General features: G+C 34.1%; 1 protein-coding gene across 3 annotated transcripts in view; it reads left to right on the top strand.

The window, feature by feature from the left end:
* LOC118190739 (E3 ubiquitin-protein ligase Mdm2-like) overlaps window positions 1-22,205 on the top strand; it is a 140,142-nt gene that overhangs the window by 110,690 nt on the left and 7,247 nt on the right. For 2 of the 3 annotated variants that reach the window (XM_085826735.1, XM_085826738.1), the window contains 2 exons: window positions 16,240-16,353; window positions 17,027-17,206. In XM_085826735.1, coding sequence (XP_085682861.1) covers window positions 16,240-16,353; window positions 17,027-17,206 — 294 coding nt within the window. The remainder of the gene's footprint in view (window positions 1-16,239; window positions 16,354-17,026; window positions 17,207-22,205) is intronic. The other variant, XM_085826743.1, reaches the window with a different exon arrangement.

The following is a 22,205-nucleotide window of genomic DNA, read 5'->3' on the forward strand; positions in this document are numbered from 1 at the left end:
AAAAAACACAATAGGTCTATTTGTTTCCAACTCGAAACCAAATCGGAGAAAAACAAGGTCTTGTCGACAAGTCCATCCAGTAAAGAAGATGTTCAGATTAGTCAATTAAAAACCGAAACTTTCCGCAGTGCATTGCTACAAACGTGTACTGTGATGATACGTCCATTTTCTGGGAAGGATAATTTAGATCATAAAGTAATAACTGGTAGACTTAAACGTTTTAAAAATAAACTTATAGCTTCCGAAACAATATTTGGATGGTGCCTTCAAGGCCGGACTGATTCTAACGGTGAATTGTTAAACATGGACATTATTGTTGACGACAAATTGGTCTCAACACAGTTAAAGCAGTTTTGGAAATTAGAAACAATGGGAATTGAACAAGGGAAGGAAATTAATAAAATAGATAATGACATTTTAGAGAATTTTAACAGAACTATCAAATTTAAAGAAACACGATATGAAGTTAAACTCCCTTGGAATGAACATTCGTCTGAATTAAAAACGAATTACGTAAATGCAGAAGTTCGCTTTAATAAACTGGTTAAAAGGTTAAGAAAGGATCCACTGCTTCATCAGCAGTTATAGAACAGCACTTAAAAATGGGTATAGCTGAGGCAATTGATCGAAACAGGAAGAATTTATTACATGCCTCACCAGCCACTTATCCGACCTGACAAACCCGTGAGAGTTGTATTTGATGCATCCAGCCATTCGAAAAATGAATACTCTTTAAACAATTGTCTCTATTCCGGTCCTAATTTAAATCCACCATTGTTAGAGATATTAATACAATTTCGTACACATAGCATAGCATTTACTGCCAACATTGAACAAGCCTTTCTCCAGATTTATCTGTCACCTGAAGATAGGGATTCTGTAAGAATTTCTGGGCAAATAACCTTACAGATAAGGATGGGAAACCTAACACAAAAATACTTAGGATGACTCACGTTTTGTTTGGAGCTACATCCAGCCCATTTTTGCTTGCAGCTACTATCAAACATCACATAAATACCTTTAAAGAAACAAATCAGAAAGCAGTTAAACTATTGAACGAATGTTTATACGTAGACGATTTAATAGGTGGGGATGAAGACGAAAACGAAGCCAAACTCATATGTGAAGATATTAGATATACGAGGGCCATCCAGGAAGTAGATTACGTTTCCGTCTGTGTCCGCTAGAGGCGGGGCTAGCGCGGCCATCTTGGGGTCAGAGCGTTGCGCAGCTCAGTCTGCATCTAGCCGTGCTAGTGAGAGGTTCGTGCTGTGCTCCGTTCAGATACTGTGACGGTTTGAAATGTCTGCGTTAATTGAAAATCCCGCGAGGTGCGCTCAGTAATAAGGTTTCTGACTGCAAAAAACTGTAAACCGATAGAAATCTATCGGCAGCTTCGTGAAGTGTATGGGGACAACATTATCACTGAAGGTGGAGTGCGTCAGTGGGTCATAAGATTTCAAAATGGCCGAACCAATGTTCACGACGAAGATCGAAGTGGGAGACCCAGCATAGTGACCGCCGAACTTCTCGAAAAAGTCGATGCTAAAGTCCGTGAAAATCGAAATTTCACAATAACGGAACTTTCTTTGAGTTTTCCACAAATTTCGCGAAGTTTGTTGCACGAAATCATCAGTGAAAAGCTTGGTTACCACAAGTTTTGTGCAAGATGGATTCCAAAAATCTTGACAGAGGACCACAAAAATCAGCGAATGGCTGCAGCGTTGAACTTTTTGGACGCTTACCATAAGGATGGTGACTCTTTACTCGATCGCATCGTTACTGGTGACGAAACATGGGTGAAACATGTGAACTGTGAAACGAAATTGCAATCAATGCAGTGGGGGCACACAAGTTCTCCCCAAAAACCCAAGAAATGCATGCAAACAATGTCGGCAAGGAAGATGATGGCGACTGTTTTTTGGGACAGAAAAGGTGTAATTTTGGTGGACTTCCTGGAAAGAGGCACTACAATAAACTCTCAAAGGTATTGCCAAACTCTCCAAAAACTCAGAAGAGCAATTCAAAACAAGCGCAGAGGAATGTTGAGCTCTAAGATCTTGTTGATTCACGACAACGCCCGGCCCCACACGGCAAATGTCACTCGTAAAGTTCTTGAATCTTTTAAGTGGGAATTGTTTCCTCATCCGCGGTACAGTCCCGACCTGGCACCGAGCGACTTCCACCTATTCCCAGCAATGAAGAAGTGGCTGGCTATGCAGCGTTTTGATGACGACGCACAGCTGCAAGAAGAGGTAACGAAGTGGTTGAAGGCGCAGGCGGCCGAATTTTTCGACGAAGGAATTTCCAAGCTTGTACATCGCTACGATAAATGCCTTAATTTGTATGGTGACTATGTAGAAAAGTAGTATTTGAGTGTGGCTTTCATCTGTATATAATAAAATTTGTTTCCTATACTTTGTTTATTTTTTTATTCCAAAACGTAATCTACTTTCTGGATAGCCCTCGTATATTGAAGGCTGCTGGTTTCAACATGTGAAAATGGAAAACAAATTGTGGGAATCTGCAGGAAGTTTTTGAAATGGTGAAATCCAGAAAGTTCTGGAACAGAAGGTATTGGGATATAAATGGAATTACAAGGAAGACCATCTGAAGATAGAATCACAAAATCTAACTAATCAAGTTCAAGGGGAAACAAATCTAATGACAAAAAGAGAAGTTCTTAAAACCATTGAAAAGCTTTACGATCCCATTGGATTTATAAGTCCATTCACTATTAGGGCAAAAATACTAATGCAGGAAATTTGGCAACTTGGAGTAGATTGGGATGATCCGTTATCATGGGACTTGGTAACAGAATGAAAACAGAAATGAAAAAATGGATTAATGAACTGTCAGCGATTCAGAATGTAAACATTCCGTGACATTACTTCCGAAAGACTAACAAGTCTGAATTGAGAGATATTCAAATGCATTGCTTTACCGACGCAAGTCAGAAGGCATATGGAGCTGTGATATACCTGCGATACGTCACGATGGACAGTGAAATAGGAAGTAGTTTTGTCATTTCCAAAACCAGAGTAGCTCCACTGAAGAAGCTGTCCCTTCCAAGATTAGAGCTGATAGGGGCGCTCATCGAAGCAAGATTAGCCTCGAATGTGAAAGAACAGTTAGAGAAAAGATTCCAGATGAATGTATATTTTTGGTCAGACTCTTCTGTTACATTACATTGGATAAAGGGCGATTTAAATAAATGGAAGCCATTCATCCAACATCGAGTAATGGAAATACGAGAGAAAACATCACCTGAGCCCTGGAGATGAAAATCCAGCTGATATGCTGACCAGAGGAACAAAGACAAATTCCACGAAAGGAATAACAATATCGGAACTACGAAATAGTGACATGTGGTGGCATGGACCTAAGTGGCTATTACAGAGCATCGATTCGTGGCCTAAACTTGCTGAATCAGTAAGAGATTTCAAGGATCATGAAGAGCTTGAACTTCGAAGGGGAGCTGTAGTGAACTCAACAGTCACAGGTGAAAATTCCATTGAGAACTAATTCATTAAAAGGTATTCGTCATTCAGCAAATTGATTAGAACTACTGCGTGGTGTTTAAGGTTTGCGAACAACTGTAGAACCAATCCACCATTAAGAAAAGAAAGTTTTTTGAATGCTTCTGAATTACAGAATGTAACAAAAGTGCTAGTCAAATGTGTACAACAACCTGAAATTAAGTGCCTGCAGTCGAAACAATCAGTTCCAAGTAATAGTAAGGTTTTATCCTTAGATGTATTTCTGGATGAAGATGAACTTTTACGAGTTGGTGGGAGACTACGTTTCTTCAATCTTTCAGAAGACCAGAAACAACAACTTCTTTTACCCCAAAGACATCATTTCGCTGAATTACTCATAGATTATTATAACAAAAAATCTCTTCATTCGGGCGTTCAAACAACACTTTCTCTTATTAGACAATTATACTGGATACCTTCCGGACAAGATAGAGTTAGACGCGTTATAAGTAAATGCATGATGTGCTTTCGAACAAGGAACCAAACCATAAACCAAATGATGGGAGACTTACCTAGAGATAGAGTTGTAATAACTAGACAATTCGAAAAACTAGGACTGGACTTTGCAGATCCAGTTATCACCCAGCCTAATTTGAAAAGATCTAGAGTTACATTAAAATCATACATCGCGATATTTATTTGCTTTAGTACAAAGGCTATTCATTTAGAAGTAGTATCGGATTTGTCTACTGAAACCTTTCTAGCATGTCTTGCAAGGTTTATTGCCAGACGATCTAAACCATCCATTGTGTGGAGTGATAATGCTACGAACTTCAAGGGAACGAAGAATGTTCTTGATAAACTGTTTAGAATTTGTAGATCGGATCCTATTCAGCACTTTAGTTCCGAAGAAAGTATAACATGGAGATTTATTCCTCCTTCCTCCCCGCATTTTGGCGGGTTATGGGAGGCTAATATAAAATCAAATTTGACAAATTGAAGAGAATTTTGACAAAGGTCGCGAAAACGACAATTTTGAACTTTGAAGAGCTGTATACGTTAATTACGCAAATAGAAGCCTGCTTGAACTCTCGACCTCTGTCACCTATTTCGGCTGATCCTACAGATCTTTAGCCTTTGACTCCAGGTCATTTCCTAATAGGAGCTCCACTTTTGTCAATACCAGAACCGAATGATTCTGTAGATTCTTTGACCTTGTCTTCTAGATGGACTTTAATTCAAAAACTTAGAGCTAATTTCTGGAACCGTTGGAGCGTGGAATATCTTAATCATTTGCAGAACCGCTCAAAATGGAATCAAGTGAGATCCAACCTCAAGGCAGGACAACTAGTCTTGTTAAAGGATAAAAACAAGACGCCCGTGAAGTGGACACTAGCTCGCATCGAGGAGACCTTTCCTGGTCCAGATGGACTAGTACGAGTCGTAGACGTCAGAACTTCAGATGGAATCTTTCGTCGAGTCGTCTCCAATATCAGTCCACTTCCATTTCCAAATGATGTTGGACAATTGTCCAACGGGGGCTGGGATATTCCGGTTTGACTAGAAACTTTCACTATGCCGATGTTCCGGTTTCATTAGAAACAAACTTTTCTCTGCCTCAGAATGGCAACAGTGAGAACTTGACTTTAGATTTGTTATGACGCAGCTAGAACACTGCTCCTGAGATGTAACATTAGATTCGATTCTAGATTCTAGATTAGATTAATTTTAGTATTTTAATAAATCCTTTTAAAACTAGATTGAGCATTTGATCATAGAATTATAGCTGAACCACCGCTTGCAGAAATTTAGATGTGGCATTTAGATACGTCGTTAGATAGTTAGATGCGTAGGCAGCGACATTCGTGATTCGATTAGTGTACATTAGTGCATACATAAACAACTGTCATGTGTGTATTTTGAAAATATTCCAAAGAGAGGTAATCTACTGAAGAGTTGAAAATGAGGATTCCTATAATGAAGAAACGTTTCTTCTTGTTCTTTAAATCACTTAAAATTTTAGAATATGATCTATTTATTTGTGTAGGCTAAAAGATTTTGTGCTCGTGTTATAGTAAACTTGTTGAAGTTGGGAAGTATGTTCTTGTATGTATGATTGAGATGAAGGTACTATTCCGTTAGAGCGGCGTCAGTTAAAAATGAAAAGAAAACAGTTAAACATGCCAAATATTGTGGCTTGAGATTTCCAGTTTTTGTTTGAAATATAATTTCACATTATTTTTTTGGCCATATATTGCCCCGCCCCCTTTTTTTTTTAGTATAATGAACTACACAATTTGGAAATTACCTAGTGACAAATTGGCAGCAATAAAATTCCTTAGAAAGGAATAAATCGTAACAATTGACTTTGTTCTCAAAATCACTCAATGAAGTTAACTTTTGACTCAAACAAAGCTCATGTATGGCACTGTTACATACATTTTTGCTGTGAAAAAATAAATTGAGAACCAAATCATGGTTTGAAGGCTCGCATCTTTCTTTCCTGAGTACCATTTGTGTTAGCTATCCATAGTGTCAGAAATTGACTTTGATTAAATTTATGAACTTCAGTTAGAGTTCAGTAACTACTTGAGGGAGGTATGTGCAAAATAGCTTGATGTCTAGTAAAAGAAATAAAATGGGTGGAGCCAACAAAATCATAAACATAGACGAAAGTCTTTTCACAAAAAGGAAAAACAACATTGGATGTGTTCTTCCAGAACAGCAGGTATTCAGGAATTTATGCCGGAAAAGCAAGGAATGTTTTATGGTTGCCGTTCCCAATCGTTGTGCTACAACATTGATGGCTGCCATTGAGGAAAATATTGCAGATGGCAGCAAATTCAGACTGCTAGAAAGAATATAAGAAAGAGGAATTAAGAAATGCTGAACATGTGAATCACTGTTATAATTTTGTAGACCCCCAAAGCCGGATCCATACACAAATTGTGGGGCAGTGCTAAATGGAGAAACAAATTTCAGCGAAGGCACTGCTCGCCACCATTTAGAGTCATGTTTGATAGAATTTATGTGATGTTGGTTACATTAAAAAACTAATTTTTTTTTCCATAATACTGAATGATGTTTGTAATTTTATGCCACCTGTTTAGATTGAATTCCTTTTTGTTTTATTATTTTTTATTTATGTGTAGAATGTTCTTTATGCCACCTGTTTAGATTAAATTTTGTTTTATTATTTTTTTAATGTGTAGAATACTCTAGATTGAACAATTAAAAGAAAAATTTACTTTTTTTAAGAATTATGTAATTTAAAAAAATTTACTTTTTACAGAAGTAATTTTTTTAGTCTTTTGAACTCTATTATTATTTCATAATTTTACACTTAGCAATAAACGGTGGCCAAAAGAAATTTGTGCATTTTCAACTGGCGCTTCTGTAACGAAATAGTACCGATATGAATTCTTCAACTTGGATTTGCAAAGAAGATTTTTTTTTAACAATTCCAACAAATAAGAACTGGATGTGAAACTTAAAGCGTACTCATTTAATTATATTAAATGTGAAACATTTATAAGCTTTCTTATCTGAGGACTTAAAATTTCCAGCTAACTACATGAATACTATATAACTTTCAGTTAACTACATGAATTTAGTTTATTTGATAGTTAACTAAAATACTAACCTTCTTTATTCATAAGTGTTACTGGTTGTTTCATCACCTTTATTCATAAGTGTTACTGGTTCACCTCAAGTTATGCAATGAAAGCAAAAGGAATATTTATCTATCAAAGGATGCTAAAATTACAATTTGTTTTTCAATAACTATATCATAACCTGAAGGCTTAGTTAGAGTGGTCTTTTTTTTGGTCTGCTGTTTCAAAGACATAAGAAATGTGATGATTTTTGCCACAATTTTGTTTACGAATTTCTCATTATTTATCAATTGATGTTGGTACATAAGAAATGTGATATTTTTTATCATTGATTTTGTTTACAAATTACTCATTTATCAAGTGATGTTGATACATATCCTTTTCAGAATTAAAATGTTGTATACTCTTCTTTCATAATGTAGAGCAGCCATTGGAACTAAAGTTTTAGCTGTTCAGAAAAGCACATTTTTAATCTCAGTTTGATGTTATCTGTACATACTAGCATCTAAAATAGCTATGCTGTATTCTCTGAAACTGCTACAGGCAGTTCAGTTTGTGCTCTTTTTTAAATTAACATTCAAATATATACAGTCAAAAGTCTTTAATCCGGACTCGTCGGGACTTCGGCGATTCCGGATTATCGATCTTTCCGAATTATAGATCATCAGTTTAAATCTGGTAAGATGACATGCAGAAATTATAAAATTAAAAATATGAAACCATAATTTATGAAATAAAGAGCAATTATGATCTAAAGGGTATCAAAATTTACAAAAAAAAAAAAAAAGCTTAATATTAATCTGTTTACTTTATTAAACATTTCTTTCAACGTGCACATGTGTAAAGCATACATTACGCATAGTCGAAATTAGAAAATTGCAACCAGAAAACTATTTGATGTGTACTCGTCGTATTAATAATGACGAGGAATTTGATTTAAATCATATCGAAGACGAAATACTACATTTAGTAAGGAATTATAAATCGAATAAAATAAAAACATCTGCCCTGACGATAAGGATAGTGCTAACAGATCAACTTCCAGTTCATTGCGGCCCCTGCAGAGCAGCGTGAAATTGATAAAGAGATTTCGGAATGGTTAGAGAAACAAAGGATATGCCTTTATCCATTTTTTGCAACAATTCCACTTTTTGTTTGATTTACATCGAAACATACTTTCGCTTTGCAGATCCTTTACATATTAATAATTATATATAGCAAATTCTATTTGACATAATCCAAAGTTCAAGCTTACTTTTATAAAATTGCTCTAACAGTCTGCAAAAAATAATAAGCCGGATCCAATTCAGAGATTAAGGAACAACGCAATCTGCAACATTAACTGAAATAGATAATTAGATAATTTTAGCTTAGCTTATACCATTGTACATTAAACGTGCATGCGTAAACGTATTATGCGCATCCGTGAACGGCATTATGCATTGACGCATGCGCAGAAAGTCTGTAGCTTTGAGGACCGGATTAATGACTTTTGACTGTAGGCGGAGTTTTGTTGTTGTCATTGATCAATCAATATTCTTTTTTTTGTTTTGTTGTTGTTTTTGTTACCTCTAATTTTAACTTCATGTGTTCTACAAAGTATATCATGAGGCATACACATGTAAGTTACATTGCTAACAAAATTTTAAAAATGTACAATAGCACTGGAAATAAGAGGGAAATTAATTTTAAAAACTTTTAGAATAAATAAAATAGTAATAAAGAAAACTCAGTAATCTAAATTGAGAATGAAATTTCAAAAAGTAGAAATTGTCTTAGTCAGAAAAAAAAAATTGGTGGCCAAGATACAGACAGGCTCTACAAAGTCTCCAAGGTTAGATATTGTCTGTTCCAAATACAAATAGTATCATTTTAATAAAAATGCTTTCAGTGAGAAACCGGAATGTGCAAATTTAAATCAATATGAAATTTCATGGCTGGCTTACCTAGAGCATCAGCCCTCTCATTTCCAAAATTTCCAGTGTCCACGAACATAAGCAGATTGAATATCAATATCAAGGTCTTAATAATAACCTGAATTTCAACAGCAATTTTTTCTGAAATAATTATAACGAAGAAAGAAGCATCCACCTTTGGTTTTAATTCTGAGCCATAAGTTTCATAAAATTATCTCTTGTAGGCTTCAGTTCATCTATTGAAATTTCCCACCATTCTTTTTGCAGAGAATTTGTAAGGATGCCAAACTTTTGCGGGATTTAGTAAGTTTGCCTCTAATATGGAACATACTAAGTAAATCCATAGTATTGAAGTTGTTAGAGTGATCATTCTTGCATAGTAAAAGTTTTTGGAGGGGGAAATTGCACCACTAAGTTCAGTAGCTTCAGCCATGCACTGCTGAAAGTTGCATTTTTAGTTTCATATGTTATTTTGCAATAAGGAAGTAAAGTATCTTCAGGAATGGTATAGTTTTTTGGGGGGGGCTAATTTTTACCTTTTCATTAGCTAAAACAAATGGTATTTTCTTGTTGGCACAAATTTCTGCCCTTGGTCACTAAGTTGTGCATATTTGTTTCCTGGTATTAATATTTGTCAAATATGTTTTTGTTTAAGTTATCCATAATGCATTGAAACTTAAAGATTTCATTCAGTTATCTTTTTGATTTACATTTTTTTGAGGTATTCATTGTACATCTGTTCTGTCACCCAAAATGACTGAATTTTTTAAATTGATTCATTTTAGAAATGATTGTTTTGGCATTGCCTCTTTCTTTGTGAATGTAAATAGAAAATTGCTGTTTTCCCACTGTGATAGATAAACAGAAAACAACTTCAAAGCATTGGCAATGCAGAAGACTGATACTCAACATCAACAAATTTATAAAATTTTAGTAGCATATCTAGGACATCTCTTTCTAACTTTATTGAGTCCCCTCCATGCACACACATAGACCTTCTATCACCTTGAATGTAACTACCTTTAAAGATACTGAGTTCTGTATGCCTATTTAGTTTTACTATGCTGAGTTATTGTTTGCTCTAAAGCATACATTTGGAAAGTTAATACATTTTAGATCATTTAGAAAGTTAATACAATGTATACTTCTGTATATATTTGTTATTGTATTGGAACACATTGTATTTCATTTACTTTTATTATTTTAACATGTTATGTTTTTATGTTTGCATTTGTATTGTAAGTTATCTTTCATTCGTCAGAATGTGAATAAACATTTTTAACCGTCAATCTGCAAACAGATATAATATGTGGTCATTTTCTTACATTAAAAAAAAAAAAAAAAAAAAAAAAAAAATTTTTTTTTTTTTTTTTTGACTAAAGCTGAAAATGTTTAAATGCATCTATCTTAAAAAGAATCTTAAAGGTTCAAACACACTGCAATCTTTCAGATAAAACTTAAATGAAAAATTTGAAGTAAGTGTTGGTGTTGTTAATTTGCTTTTATGATATTAAAAAAATTAGCTACTTGTGAAATAATAAACAATCAAATTTCAAGTTTTTCTTGAAACAAATTTGAAAAGTATAGTTTTCTAATTTTTTATGATTAGCATGATTTTTATTAGCAGCTGTAAAAATTGTAATTTATCAAAAATGCTTTTCTCTAAACAGAAAGCTGATTAAACCAATTTTGTTTTCCAAACAATTTTTGTCAGTTAAAAATGCTTGTTTAAAAAAAAAAAAAAAAAAAAAAAAGATTAGCATGCTGTTTTTTTAGTTTCTTAAAATTTGATACTTTTTATAAAGATTAAACTCATTTTTTATCTTTTAAAGTGAATGATATAAGTATTTGAACCAATTTTAAATATCTGGTACTTAAGCATTAGCTGGTACCCACCAATGCACTGCAGACAGTCTGTTAACTCCTTTTAATTGTAAATATATTTTCAATGTCGGCAGATCAATTAAATTGTAATCATTTGGCAGTCACATTAAAAATTGCTTTAAGTAGTTATTCTCTGCAGTTTGCCTTCATAGCAGCTCTGCTAAATACACTTGTGTCCAGAATTAATGTGAGGAGCATATTTTTTGTATTAATTCCAGACAGCTATCCCTAGTTTAAGAAATGATGTTATTGATTTGGGAATTGTAAATGTAATTGAAACATCTACTAGTTGTTAAAATATTAAAAGGGTACTTGTTTAAAAAAAAATCTGAGGAATTCATTTAGAGAATTATGTTTCATGAAAAATCATTTAGACTGGTTTCAATTAAAATGGGTTCTCACAACTGTTTAGATAATTAAATAAAGTGGAGAACTATTGGTAGGTTTGAGGCTGCTCAGATTTAAGTGGAGATTTCGTGGTTATTACCAGTGTCTCAAATAGTGGTATCCAAATTCTAAACTACGTCACTAGGTGATAACCATTACCAGCAGGCTTGTCAAGAACATCACCACCTGTGACGGATTAATAAGTGACATTATATGCATGAAGCCTTAGAGCAAGGGATCTCAACCGGAAGGAATTTCCCCCTGAGAGAGAATTTTGTAGTTTGGAGGGGAGTGTGGTCAGTCTTTTATGTATCTCTCAAGTATTTAGTTTTAGTGTTATGGGTACAAAAAAGCTACCTTTCTTCAGTTTTGATATTTATCAACATTTTCTATACCTGTTTAATTTATAAAGCACATAAAAAGTAATCTAAATAAATGTATACATATTTTTTGAGTATGGGAAAGGAGATGAGGAGGGAATAGCCGGCTATGGTGAAAGAGGAGTATAAAAGATTGAGAACCACTGCCTTAAAAAGATTAAGACAGAGCAAGCTGTCAGAAGAACCTCACTGTTATATAAGCCCTTTTAGTCTGGTGACCAGTGGTATATCTCCTCAACAGATTCCAAAAGAGAGCTCATCTATTGTGAAGAAAGGCATACCCATTCTTGAATGTAACAAAATTGAAAGCTTTGTTCTCTTCATTAACGCTCCATTATAATCTCGCCAACATAGTGGAAGCTATTTTGATCAAACTAAAATATGTGTATTGGAAAGTATATCACTGCTTATTTTCATTATAGGAAATTGTGATTGTGTGGAATTAGATGAGATAATTGAGCCTTAGGCCTTTCTGGGAGTTGTTAGGGAGTGGGTGTTGCTATTATTATTAGTCCAAAAGGGCTTTGTCCCTGAAGAACTGTTGTTTTCGTTTTGCATTGAATCACTATAAATGGTGAATCAGTTTTCAAACTATTGCACCAAATATTAGAGTCCTGCATTATATTTGAAGAAATTAAATCATGAAAAATCTGCATAAATGTATGCATATTTCTTGTATTGTGATAAAACAACTGTATATAGAGCCATCAAATTTTGAATGACATAATCCTGCTACGAATATGGGCATGTGGAAAACCAAATTTGGAATTTGTTTTATTATCGATTTCATATTTTGTAAAACTTTAATGAATTTTTGAGTAACAAATTCACCGATTTAAAAGCGAGCAATGGTAACACTCTACAGGGGGGAGAACCTTTTTATCTCCAGCTCGCGGAACTGTGTATCGGAAATTCTAAAGATATGCTCATTTTCAAATTATTTTGTGACATTGCTACTGAACTGAATTTTATGGTTTAAGTGCGAAGAACATGAAATTTAATACATAAAGGTAACACACTAAACACCCCTTTGGACATAATTTAAAATCTGAAATCATTCAGATATTTTTTAGCTTTATTATTAAGCATCATTTTCTTCATACTTACTCCATATACAATTAAACAGCAAAATTACAAAAATTTTACAAGTAGCATAGCAACATAGAATTCTCGATGCAGCATTAAGTGTTGGCATACACTTTTTTGTTCTTTTCAGTCTTTTTATTATTACTATTGTAACACATACAGGGTTCCCACTAAAGTCCAGTAGCACCTGTTTAACTGCCAAATGAATGCAGCTATAGTCATAAAATTGGTGTCTAGGTATAGTAAATTGGCTGTGCACTGCTAGATGAGAGAGCTTACAGCACCACCTGGTAGAAAAAGGCAAAGTTAGTATCCCTATCTCAAAAACGGTATGAGATTAGGAAGAAAAAGTGAGTTACAAACTTGTAGAGTAACGTTGATTTAGTGTGTAAAGATACCTTGTGGACATGAATGTTAAGAACCGAACGTTTTAAACGTGTGTCTTTTAGTTTGCAATTTTACACTATGACGTGACTAAAAGATCTTAGAGAGAGAGAAAAAAAAAACAGTTATCACAAGCTATCTTTATTTTCGATGTTTAAACTTCTCGCCTGAAAAGCACATCTACACCCTTGTTAGAATATCATGTTGCACTCGTAGCATAATGGGTGACACATTTGCATAAGCATCTATAATACGTCATTAAAAGGCCTGCAGTGTTTGTAGAGGAGTCATATACACGTGCTGTTTGAGGTATCCTCACGGGAAAAAGTCTGTTGGGGTCAGGTGAAGTGAACGTGGAAGCCACTCATCAAAACCACCATATGCAATTATTCGTTCTCCAAATTTCTCAGGTACTGCTTCACTTGGGACATCTTGTGCACAGGCACTTCGTCATATTGGAACCATTCATTACGAAGTTGAAGCAATGCCATGTTATCAACAAAATCGGGTATCTTGCAGAAGTTCTAAATGTTGTGCGGCTGTTAACATACCTTGGTAATATATTAAGCTGATTAGCCTGTTATTATAAATTCCTCACCAAACGTTACCCAAACCCATATTAGATGTCGAACATCATCAGAACATGATGGATTTTCTAATGCCCAGTATTTGGTGTTCTTCCTATTGTACATTTCATTCTGCTAGCAGGCCTCATCCGTCGTCACTGTATCTGCCAAGAATCTTTGCTGCACCTCTATCTGCTTCATGACGTAGTTGCACCTTGCGAAACGTCCCTAGACATCTCTATCCAGTAATGCCTGATTACGTGTTGTCTGGTATGGATGAGTACCTAATTCATTTAGGATTTTCCAAGCGTGACTTTTCGAAAGGCCACAGTTTTTACATATATCTTTTTGTGTTGCTGTTTGAGTATGTGAGGGTGTATAACAAGACATCTTCTGGTCGTACTTTCCGCCCTACCTTACCTGGTCTGCTGGATTGAAGTCATGCATCCTGTCTCCCAGAAATGTTTCACGACCTGTAGAATTGTTTTGTATAAATGATTCAGGCATGCAGAAAAACATTGCCGATTGTGCCTTGCGCCCACATTCACCATAAAGTAGAACCATCTCACAAAATATCATTTTCTGAAAATCGCTCCATGACCATGAGCTCCAACATAAAGACTTTTATTCCATTACATGTGTCAGCTGTTATAAACCATAGTGATGTTCTCAATGCTTCTGAACTTTTTTGGGGAGAGGTGATATGGGAATATATGTACTATTTATTGTTTCAGGGTTTTGTTCATTCCTCATAGAGAGTATTTTTTTTTATATATATATATTTCAAATGGCAAGGAAAATATGAATAAAGTTTTCAAATTAATTTTGACAAATACCTGAGTGTTAATGTGCCAAAAATTGGAATAATTGGGCCACAAATTTAATTTATGAGAATGTTTTCCCGATGTTAGGCTTAGCAATGCAAATTGCCTGTCATGAAAAACATTAAAGGACAATACCACCAGGCCACACAGAGTTCAGTTGATCAGTGATATTTTTCATATGTATAGCTAGTAAAGTGGGCAGATCTAAATAATATAAAGCATTTTTATGATGTTGTAGAAAAACTATTGCATAATGTTGGGACTCTCGGGACTTTAAAATCTTCTTGTTTAGAAGAATGGGATGTGTTGTGACAAGCTTTGATCAACAGCCTGATTCATTATATGAGAGCCTGTTGTGAGGCATGTTAAAGTGTGTGGGGTGTTGATACTCATTATTAGCTGAAAAATTCTGGAAATATGCGATGTCATGTTTTGGTCCCCCCCCCTCATAATACAAAACAAGGTTTAGTACAGACTTTAAAGAATGCACCAGTAAAAACATGATTGCAACAGGAAAGTGCATGTTTATTGACAATTTACCACCATTTTCAACATGCTATTAACTTCCGGAAGGGAGAATTTCATCAAGCTCATCTAAAGTTCACCAATTACAATCTACTGCAATTCCAGTCACCTCTAGAATGCAGACGTTTAAATTACTCAACTACATGCCTCCTCATATTGTGTTCTCCCACATTCCATTACAGTCTACTCTATGCCCCCTACTCTCTGTAATTATTTCATGTTACTGTTAGATATCTCATAGTATTAGACATGTGTGAACAAAATTTAATTGCAATAAATTTTTGTGTTGTCACATTTGTATAAACAAATTTTTAGACATAACTGCATAAGAAGGCATGAGACTTCCCTCATTTCAGCTCCCAGCTTTTAATTTAGCAGTTAGCTGACAGTTGTTAATGCACTTTTGTTATGTATTAAATGCCTATTATATATTCATATTAATATATAAATTATTTAGGGTGATCTCGCATCTTTCAGCCTTTAGAATGTAATCATAGAAATATAAAAGGATGACAATATTTTTCAAGTAATGAATCTCAACCTTGAATACTCTCCCTTAGTAATCAAAAAATACATTTTCATTATATACATTTCTGTCATGGGCTGTTTCATCGTGTGAGGGTTGAAATATTGTGACTTTTAGCAAAATACTACATACATGGAAATAATGGATTGCTCCTGAATCATTTCTTGACAAATCTAGTAAATGTTTGATGCAAAGTGTAGTAAAAATTAATACAAGATGCCTATACATTATCCTTAGAAACAGCTAGTGGAAGAGGATTATAGCAGAGGAAATAATGATTCATTACAGCCATGCACTTGTTCTAGTTGGTCTGAATCTGATGTTAAAAATATATGGGGAAAAAAAAGATGCCATCCCAAGCATCCTTTAACCAAAAAAAGAAATGTAAAATCACATCTTTTTAGAAGCAAGGACAACTTCAAGAATTGCCATTATGTTTACAGAAAAACAGAGTCGTGAGTGATATTTTTGTCTGTGTATTGATGGGAGTTGGCTGATACACAGGTACCAGATGCTTTTATTTTTAAATTACTTCACTAAAAAAAAATTAAAACTTTATTGCATGTATGGAATTTATACAGATACGAACCTGTAATCCATGTGAACTGCTCATTTTTTAGTGTAAATTCATGTCGCCTTTGTTATATTAACACTTGAGCTCCTTTTAGGAAACGCTGAAGACAGTCATAACCTATATCTGTCGGACTGACAGTGATATAGAGTTTTGGGCTGATGATAGCTCCTCTGAAAATGAATGTTTTGATGTTGAAATATCAGAATCTGTAAGTCCGAATTTAAAAAAAAATTATTTGGCATAATTTTATTTTTCATTTCAAGTCATCTTAAAATCAGCGTGCAAATATAATTTTATAAAATTAATGAACACATACAAGTAATCAGTTCCCTCTTACTAGTATTTAAAAACATAGTTTTATTTTCTGTATTTAATTTTGCCATGCCTTCTAAAAAAAAACCTTAAAAGAATCTGATTACATAGTTTAGCTTTTTTATTAACTATTTCCCCCCCAAAAAAAGGAAAAAGAGGGAAGTAAAAAGATAAAAAACATAAATTATTTACTAATTTATAATTTGAAATATGTGTGATAGTTATTCATTTTATGCATGCTAAAATTTCTTTTAGACTATAGAAAGTTGTTTAAAATATTTTTAAAAATTAACACAAAGTGTTTAATGTAATTTTTTAATAAATATTTTGAAATATCGTATTAGAACCTTTAAAGGAGTATACAATAAAATTTCAAACTTGTTTAGTTTTTAATTATTTTTAGTATTTAATGTAATAGAAACATATTATTTAATGCATGGACAACTTTTCTAAAATAGGAACTAAATGTATAGAATTATTGATACTAAGAAATTAAGTTAGAGCTTTATTCATAGGATTAAATATTAAATTTTTGCTATAATATATTGTTCTGATTTAATATTTCCCAGGATCAATGGAGATGTAATAAATGTGGCCAGCTAAATAAGCCTCCTCTTCGTTATTGTCTGAAATGTTGGGATGAACGTAAAGGATGGTTGAGGGACAAAGATAAGCAGCGACCACCGCAGAGGAAGAGAAGTAAAGAAAAAGCGAAAGGCTGCGCGAAGAAAAAAAACGTTCTTACAGAGGTAAGCAAATTTTTATTTTATTTTATTTATTTATTTTTTAATTTCTTGTTTATTCAGTACCTACCGATTGCTGCAGGCAGTCTTTTGGCAATGAAATCTTGTTTCTTGATATCTGGCAGGTATTGATTTGGCATCAAACAGATTGTTATTTTTTGATCTTGTCTTTATCTATATGAACTTTGTTAAGTAGGAAGGTGATGAGCTGCATCCTGATACATTTTACCTCCCACACATGTTACTTTTTTTGCTCATAGATATCAATCTGAAGTTCAAAGTTGGCATTTAAATAATAAAAAATGGCAGCCTTTCCCAAACTCCTTTTGTCCCTCTCCTCCAAGAAAAAGAAAACAAAGCTTAAAATGAATAGAAAAAGAAATAAAAATTATGTCTATACAAAAGAATTCAGAGCAACATCTAAGCTTGTGAAATGCCCACAAGAATTAGTCACAGATGGTATTTTTTGGCAATATTTCAGTAGGTATCAGATAACCAAAAAATATTGTTTTTCTTATAAAATAAATTGAGTGCATTTTTCATACTTATGTTTTTGTAAATTCAAAAATTTAATTTCATATATTAACAAAGGAAAAAAATAGAAAACTTTTGATAGCTTATTTAAAAATAACTTAGTTTCTAGGGATTCTTTCTGATTTTAATTTCAGAAGTTATTTTTATCAACATTTTCCATTCTTTGTCTTGTTGTTTGTTACCTTCTTTCATATATAATAGAAGGCCAAAAATGTACCAACATCTGAAATCTTTGCTGCATGTTGAATGTCAGTAATGAATGTGGATATTTTGCCAATTAATTGTCAACAGGTTTATGGATTATCACTTTTGTCACTGTTGTCAAATAGCCTGTTCAAAATTGTTTGATTGTGCACCTCTTAAAAAAAATAGAGAGACAGTTCTATATCTCCTGTTTATTCTAGTAAGCTGATTGACAAAATTCATCTTCTGTTTTTCATGTCTCAAAAGCATGACTTTGTATGTGTAGATTTATATATAGTGTTGTTCTAGTGTGCTTACTTCGACACAAAATCAAACGTTTCTAAAATGACATTCCCTTTTTTTTTTTTTTTTTTTTTTTTTTTTTCCATATTTCAGTTCTGCGCATTTAAACTATGCAAAATACATAATTTTATACAAATCGCAGCAGCTATTTTTCTAGAAGAAGCAGTCAAAATTTTCACACCCCTCCAGTATTAGCATATATTTATTAATATTGACTTTTAAATTAAACTTATTTATTTCATAAAATTGAAATTTATGTTTAATTCAAGTAAAATTCTTGTATTATCTTTCTGATGTTAAAAATTTGTATTTTTAAATAATTTTTATAAATTATCATTAAATTTGAATTATGACGTGCAAAATGTTTACCATTATCTTAAAACAGGTGTCTTTCTAGGCAACTCTGCAAAAACATTGGAGCTTTGGGAATTTATATATTGTCACATTTTGAAATTTGGCGTATTTGTTTGCATTAATAATGCCAAATGTGGTTTACGTACTTTGTTACAATCTTCAGTGAATTGCAACAGTTATATTGAGCTTTAAATTTCCAGATAAATTTTTACTAAGGATTTCTGACACAGAATTTCTTTATCCTCATTTTTACTAAAAAGGCCTAATAAATAATTATTAACAATATATAAAAAGTAATATCGAAAGAACAAATAAGGCTTCGCTGCTTTCTTCTTTTTTTTTTTTTTTTATCAAAAATTTTTTATTGTGAAAGAATGTTATGTTTTATTCAAAGTATAATCCATCCCAGTCACTACTTTCTCCCATCTTTTTGCCAGCATACAGATATACTGCATAGGAAGAAGACTTCATCTTTCGAGGCTATCCATAAATAACCCAAGTTTTGGTATATTCATATGATATTGAAGCACTGCTGAGACAGGCCGTGCGTCATCAATAGAAACAAGTAATAATCAGAAGGAGCTATGGCTGGGGAATGCATTGGGGGGACAGAACTTCTCATTTGAGTGTTTCCAAGTAGGTTTTGATGGGTGCCGCGACATGTGGATGAACATTATCATACAGGAGAATAATTTTGTTGTGTCTGGAGGAGTAATGAGTGCACTTTTCTTCGAGTCCTTGGCTCAATCTCGTCAGTTGTGTTTGGTAGAGAGCTCCAGTAATAGGCTTTGTTCGGTTTGAGCAAATCATAATACACGACACTAAGTTGATCCCACCATATACACAACATAACTCCCCCCCCAACTATTCAACTTAGCTGTTGATATTGAAGTCTGGCCAGGTAAATCCAGGAGTTTCTTCTTTTGGGGGGTATCATAGTGGATCCACTTTTCATCACTAGTGGCGATGACCAAAAAAACGAGACTGGTCCAATAAATTATTGTACTTGCAGAGTCAGTTCTCCGTGACATTTATCACCTTCAAAGCAGTCCCTTTTAGCATTCACACACTTCTGCATTTGGTGCTGCCACTGCTGGTAACAGTTCTTGAACAAGGTTTTTAGAAGACCCTTCAGGAGATTCTCCGTTTTTCCATGAACCGCTTCAACTGAGGTAAAATAGCTTCCCTTTAAGCAAGATTTAACCTTAGGAAATAAAAAAGAGTCATGTGGAGCGAAATCAGGTGAATAAGGAGGATGCCCCATCACAGTAATGTTTTTGCTGGTTAGAAACTGTTTGACAGATATGGCTGTGTGAGCAGGTGCATTGTCCTGGTGCAACAGCCATCCATCACTCCATGACTGTGGCTTTCCCTAATTTCTTTCATGAAGTCTTAGTACTTTAATGTAGTAGTGTTAACAGTCTGACTGCTAGGAACCCATTCAACCATTTCTGTTCCATTAATGTTGAAGAACACAATTAACATTGCCTTGAATTGATTTTGACATGCGTACTTTGCCCCTTCCCGCTGAAAACCACTTATGCCATTCAAATACACGTGCACGAGACAGTTTCATCTCCATAAGCCTCAGTTAACATTTGAAATGTTTCTGTGTCTGATATCTTAAGTTTCACAAGAAACTTGATGTTGCTTCACTGTTTGGTTTTTACATTAGACATTTTTTCCAGCAGAATGCAGTTGCACATGATCACTCAATGATGCAGTACTCCCAAGTGCTGTGATCATTTAAGTCGAAACTGGCCTCATGGATAGAGGAGATGTGTGGGATGACGTCACCAAAACCGTTGTTGCTAACTCCACTCTTTTTCGAGCTACACACTTAGTCTCCTTTTTTTGTCTCTGTGTCACACCTTGTACAATGCAAAAAAATGGCCTTTCTTTTATGCCTGGCAAGCAGCATTTCACGTGTAAAAAATTGGCGTTAGATTTTTCTGAGCTTCAGTTCATATGGAACCCAATTTTCTTGATTTTGAATCATTCCCAATGATTTTAAATGATTTGAAATTCATCGCTAAGTCACTCCTAATATAAGTGCAAGTTTTACTTGTGTTTGGCACAGATCTTCATCCAATAATGATCCTAATTCTACATCTTCGTATACTTTCTTTTCGCTATGTTCTTTGTCTTCGACGTCAAATTCATCATTTTTAAACTTTTGAAACCACTCACGACAACTTCTGTCACTTACGGCAGCCTCACCATATGCTTCTAGAAGCAATTGATGCGTCTCAGCTGCAGATTTCTTCAAATTAAAGAGCCCACCAGCGGCCGAGCAGTAAAGGCGCTGAACACTGGTAGTTCGGTTCGAGCAACCGGGCTGGCTGCATGGGCATTTTCGTGGTTTTTCTCATGTGTAACGTGTATACAAGCCAGTTTCCCTTAGAAAGTCCTCCACAAAGGCATCCCTCCCTTTAGGCAGATAGTCCTCGTGTACTTTGCCATAATTGAATAATCCAATCCTTCAAATTAAAGAAGTAAATCAAGAGTTTCACTGTGCATCATATACACATTCAATACTTCCAAGTACCTCAAATAATATGGCAAAAATATTATAAATAAAACATGCTTTCTTGAACTACTAAATCATTAAAGACCCGCCCTCTTTTTTTTTTAAAGCAAAATATGTTTTTTATATAAACTTAGGACTAAGAACAGGGGTATCAACCAGGGAGAGATGTAGTCAGCCTTTTATTTAGCTGTGAAGTATTTTTTTAATTTATTAATATAAAAAATACGGTAAGTTTTGATATTTTTCAGCAATTTCTACCCCCCTCCCCCCCTTTTTTTTTTTTTTAATTCTTGTTTTAGAGTTGCCAACTCTCCCGATTTCCAAGCATACTTTGGAACATATTTCGCCCGACTTTCCCTTATTCTTAAATTTTTTCACAATTTTTATTTACCTTGGCTTAAAACTTCATTATTTGCACCCAAAAAGTTATTTTTGGCATCTGAAAGTGCTTGTTTTTTTCTCTAGATACATGTAAAAAAGAACCGAAGTCATTTCATCAGTGAGTTATGGCATGTTTTTGCTTTGTGTGTGAGAGTTCGAAAGGCATATTCAAGTTCTCCAATGAGAATCAAGTGCCGCTACGTGTCTTTTGGTGTAAGTCAGCCAGCCGGTGATCACAAAGACCAGGGTTGCTTATTTTGTTTGTCTCGCTACAGAGCATCCATAAGTGCTCCCTAGAAATGGTTTAAGAAACTGCAATCTTTTTGTCTTAGCTATGTCTGCAAAAAATATAAAATACTCATGTACTTTTCAAAAAACCTACACAGACAAATACAAGGTCATACTTTTTCCTTGTATTATTTCATTAAGAAAATGTAATATTGCAATGTGTACCATTTGTCATTATGATTTTTTGATTTCGCACTGTGGGATGGCCGATGTTCTTAAACATGTGCGTACATAAAGACAGCTTGAGTTGTAATGGGGGGGGAATTAAGTTTTTCTGTGGAAACAGAGGACTAAAAAGATATTAATGCAGAATGCTTGTTCTCTGCCTTTTTATTGGGGCACAACCTGCCACTGAATGCATTGAATCATGCTGCAGCATTTTTTAGAAAATGGTTTCCTGGCAGTAAAATTGCTAAAAAATACTAAAATTCA

The sequence above is a fragment of the Stegodyphus dumicola genome, chromosome 1 (assembly GCF_044657685.1).
Source record: "Stegodyphus dumicola isolate Sdum_Otavi_A_Nest chromosome 1, ASM4465768v1".
In the NCBI taxonomy this organism is placed as follows: Eukaryota; Metazoa; Arthropoda; class Arachnida; order Araneae; family Eresidae; genus Stegodyphus; species Stegodyphus dumicola.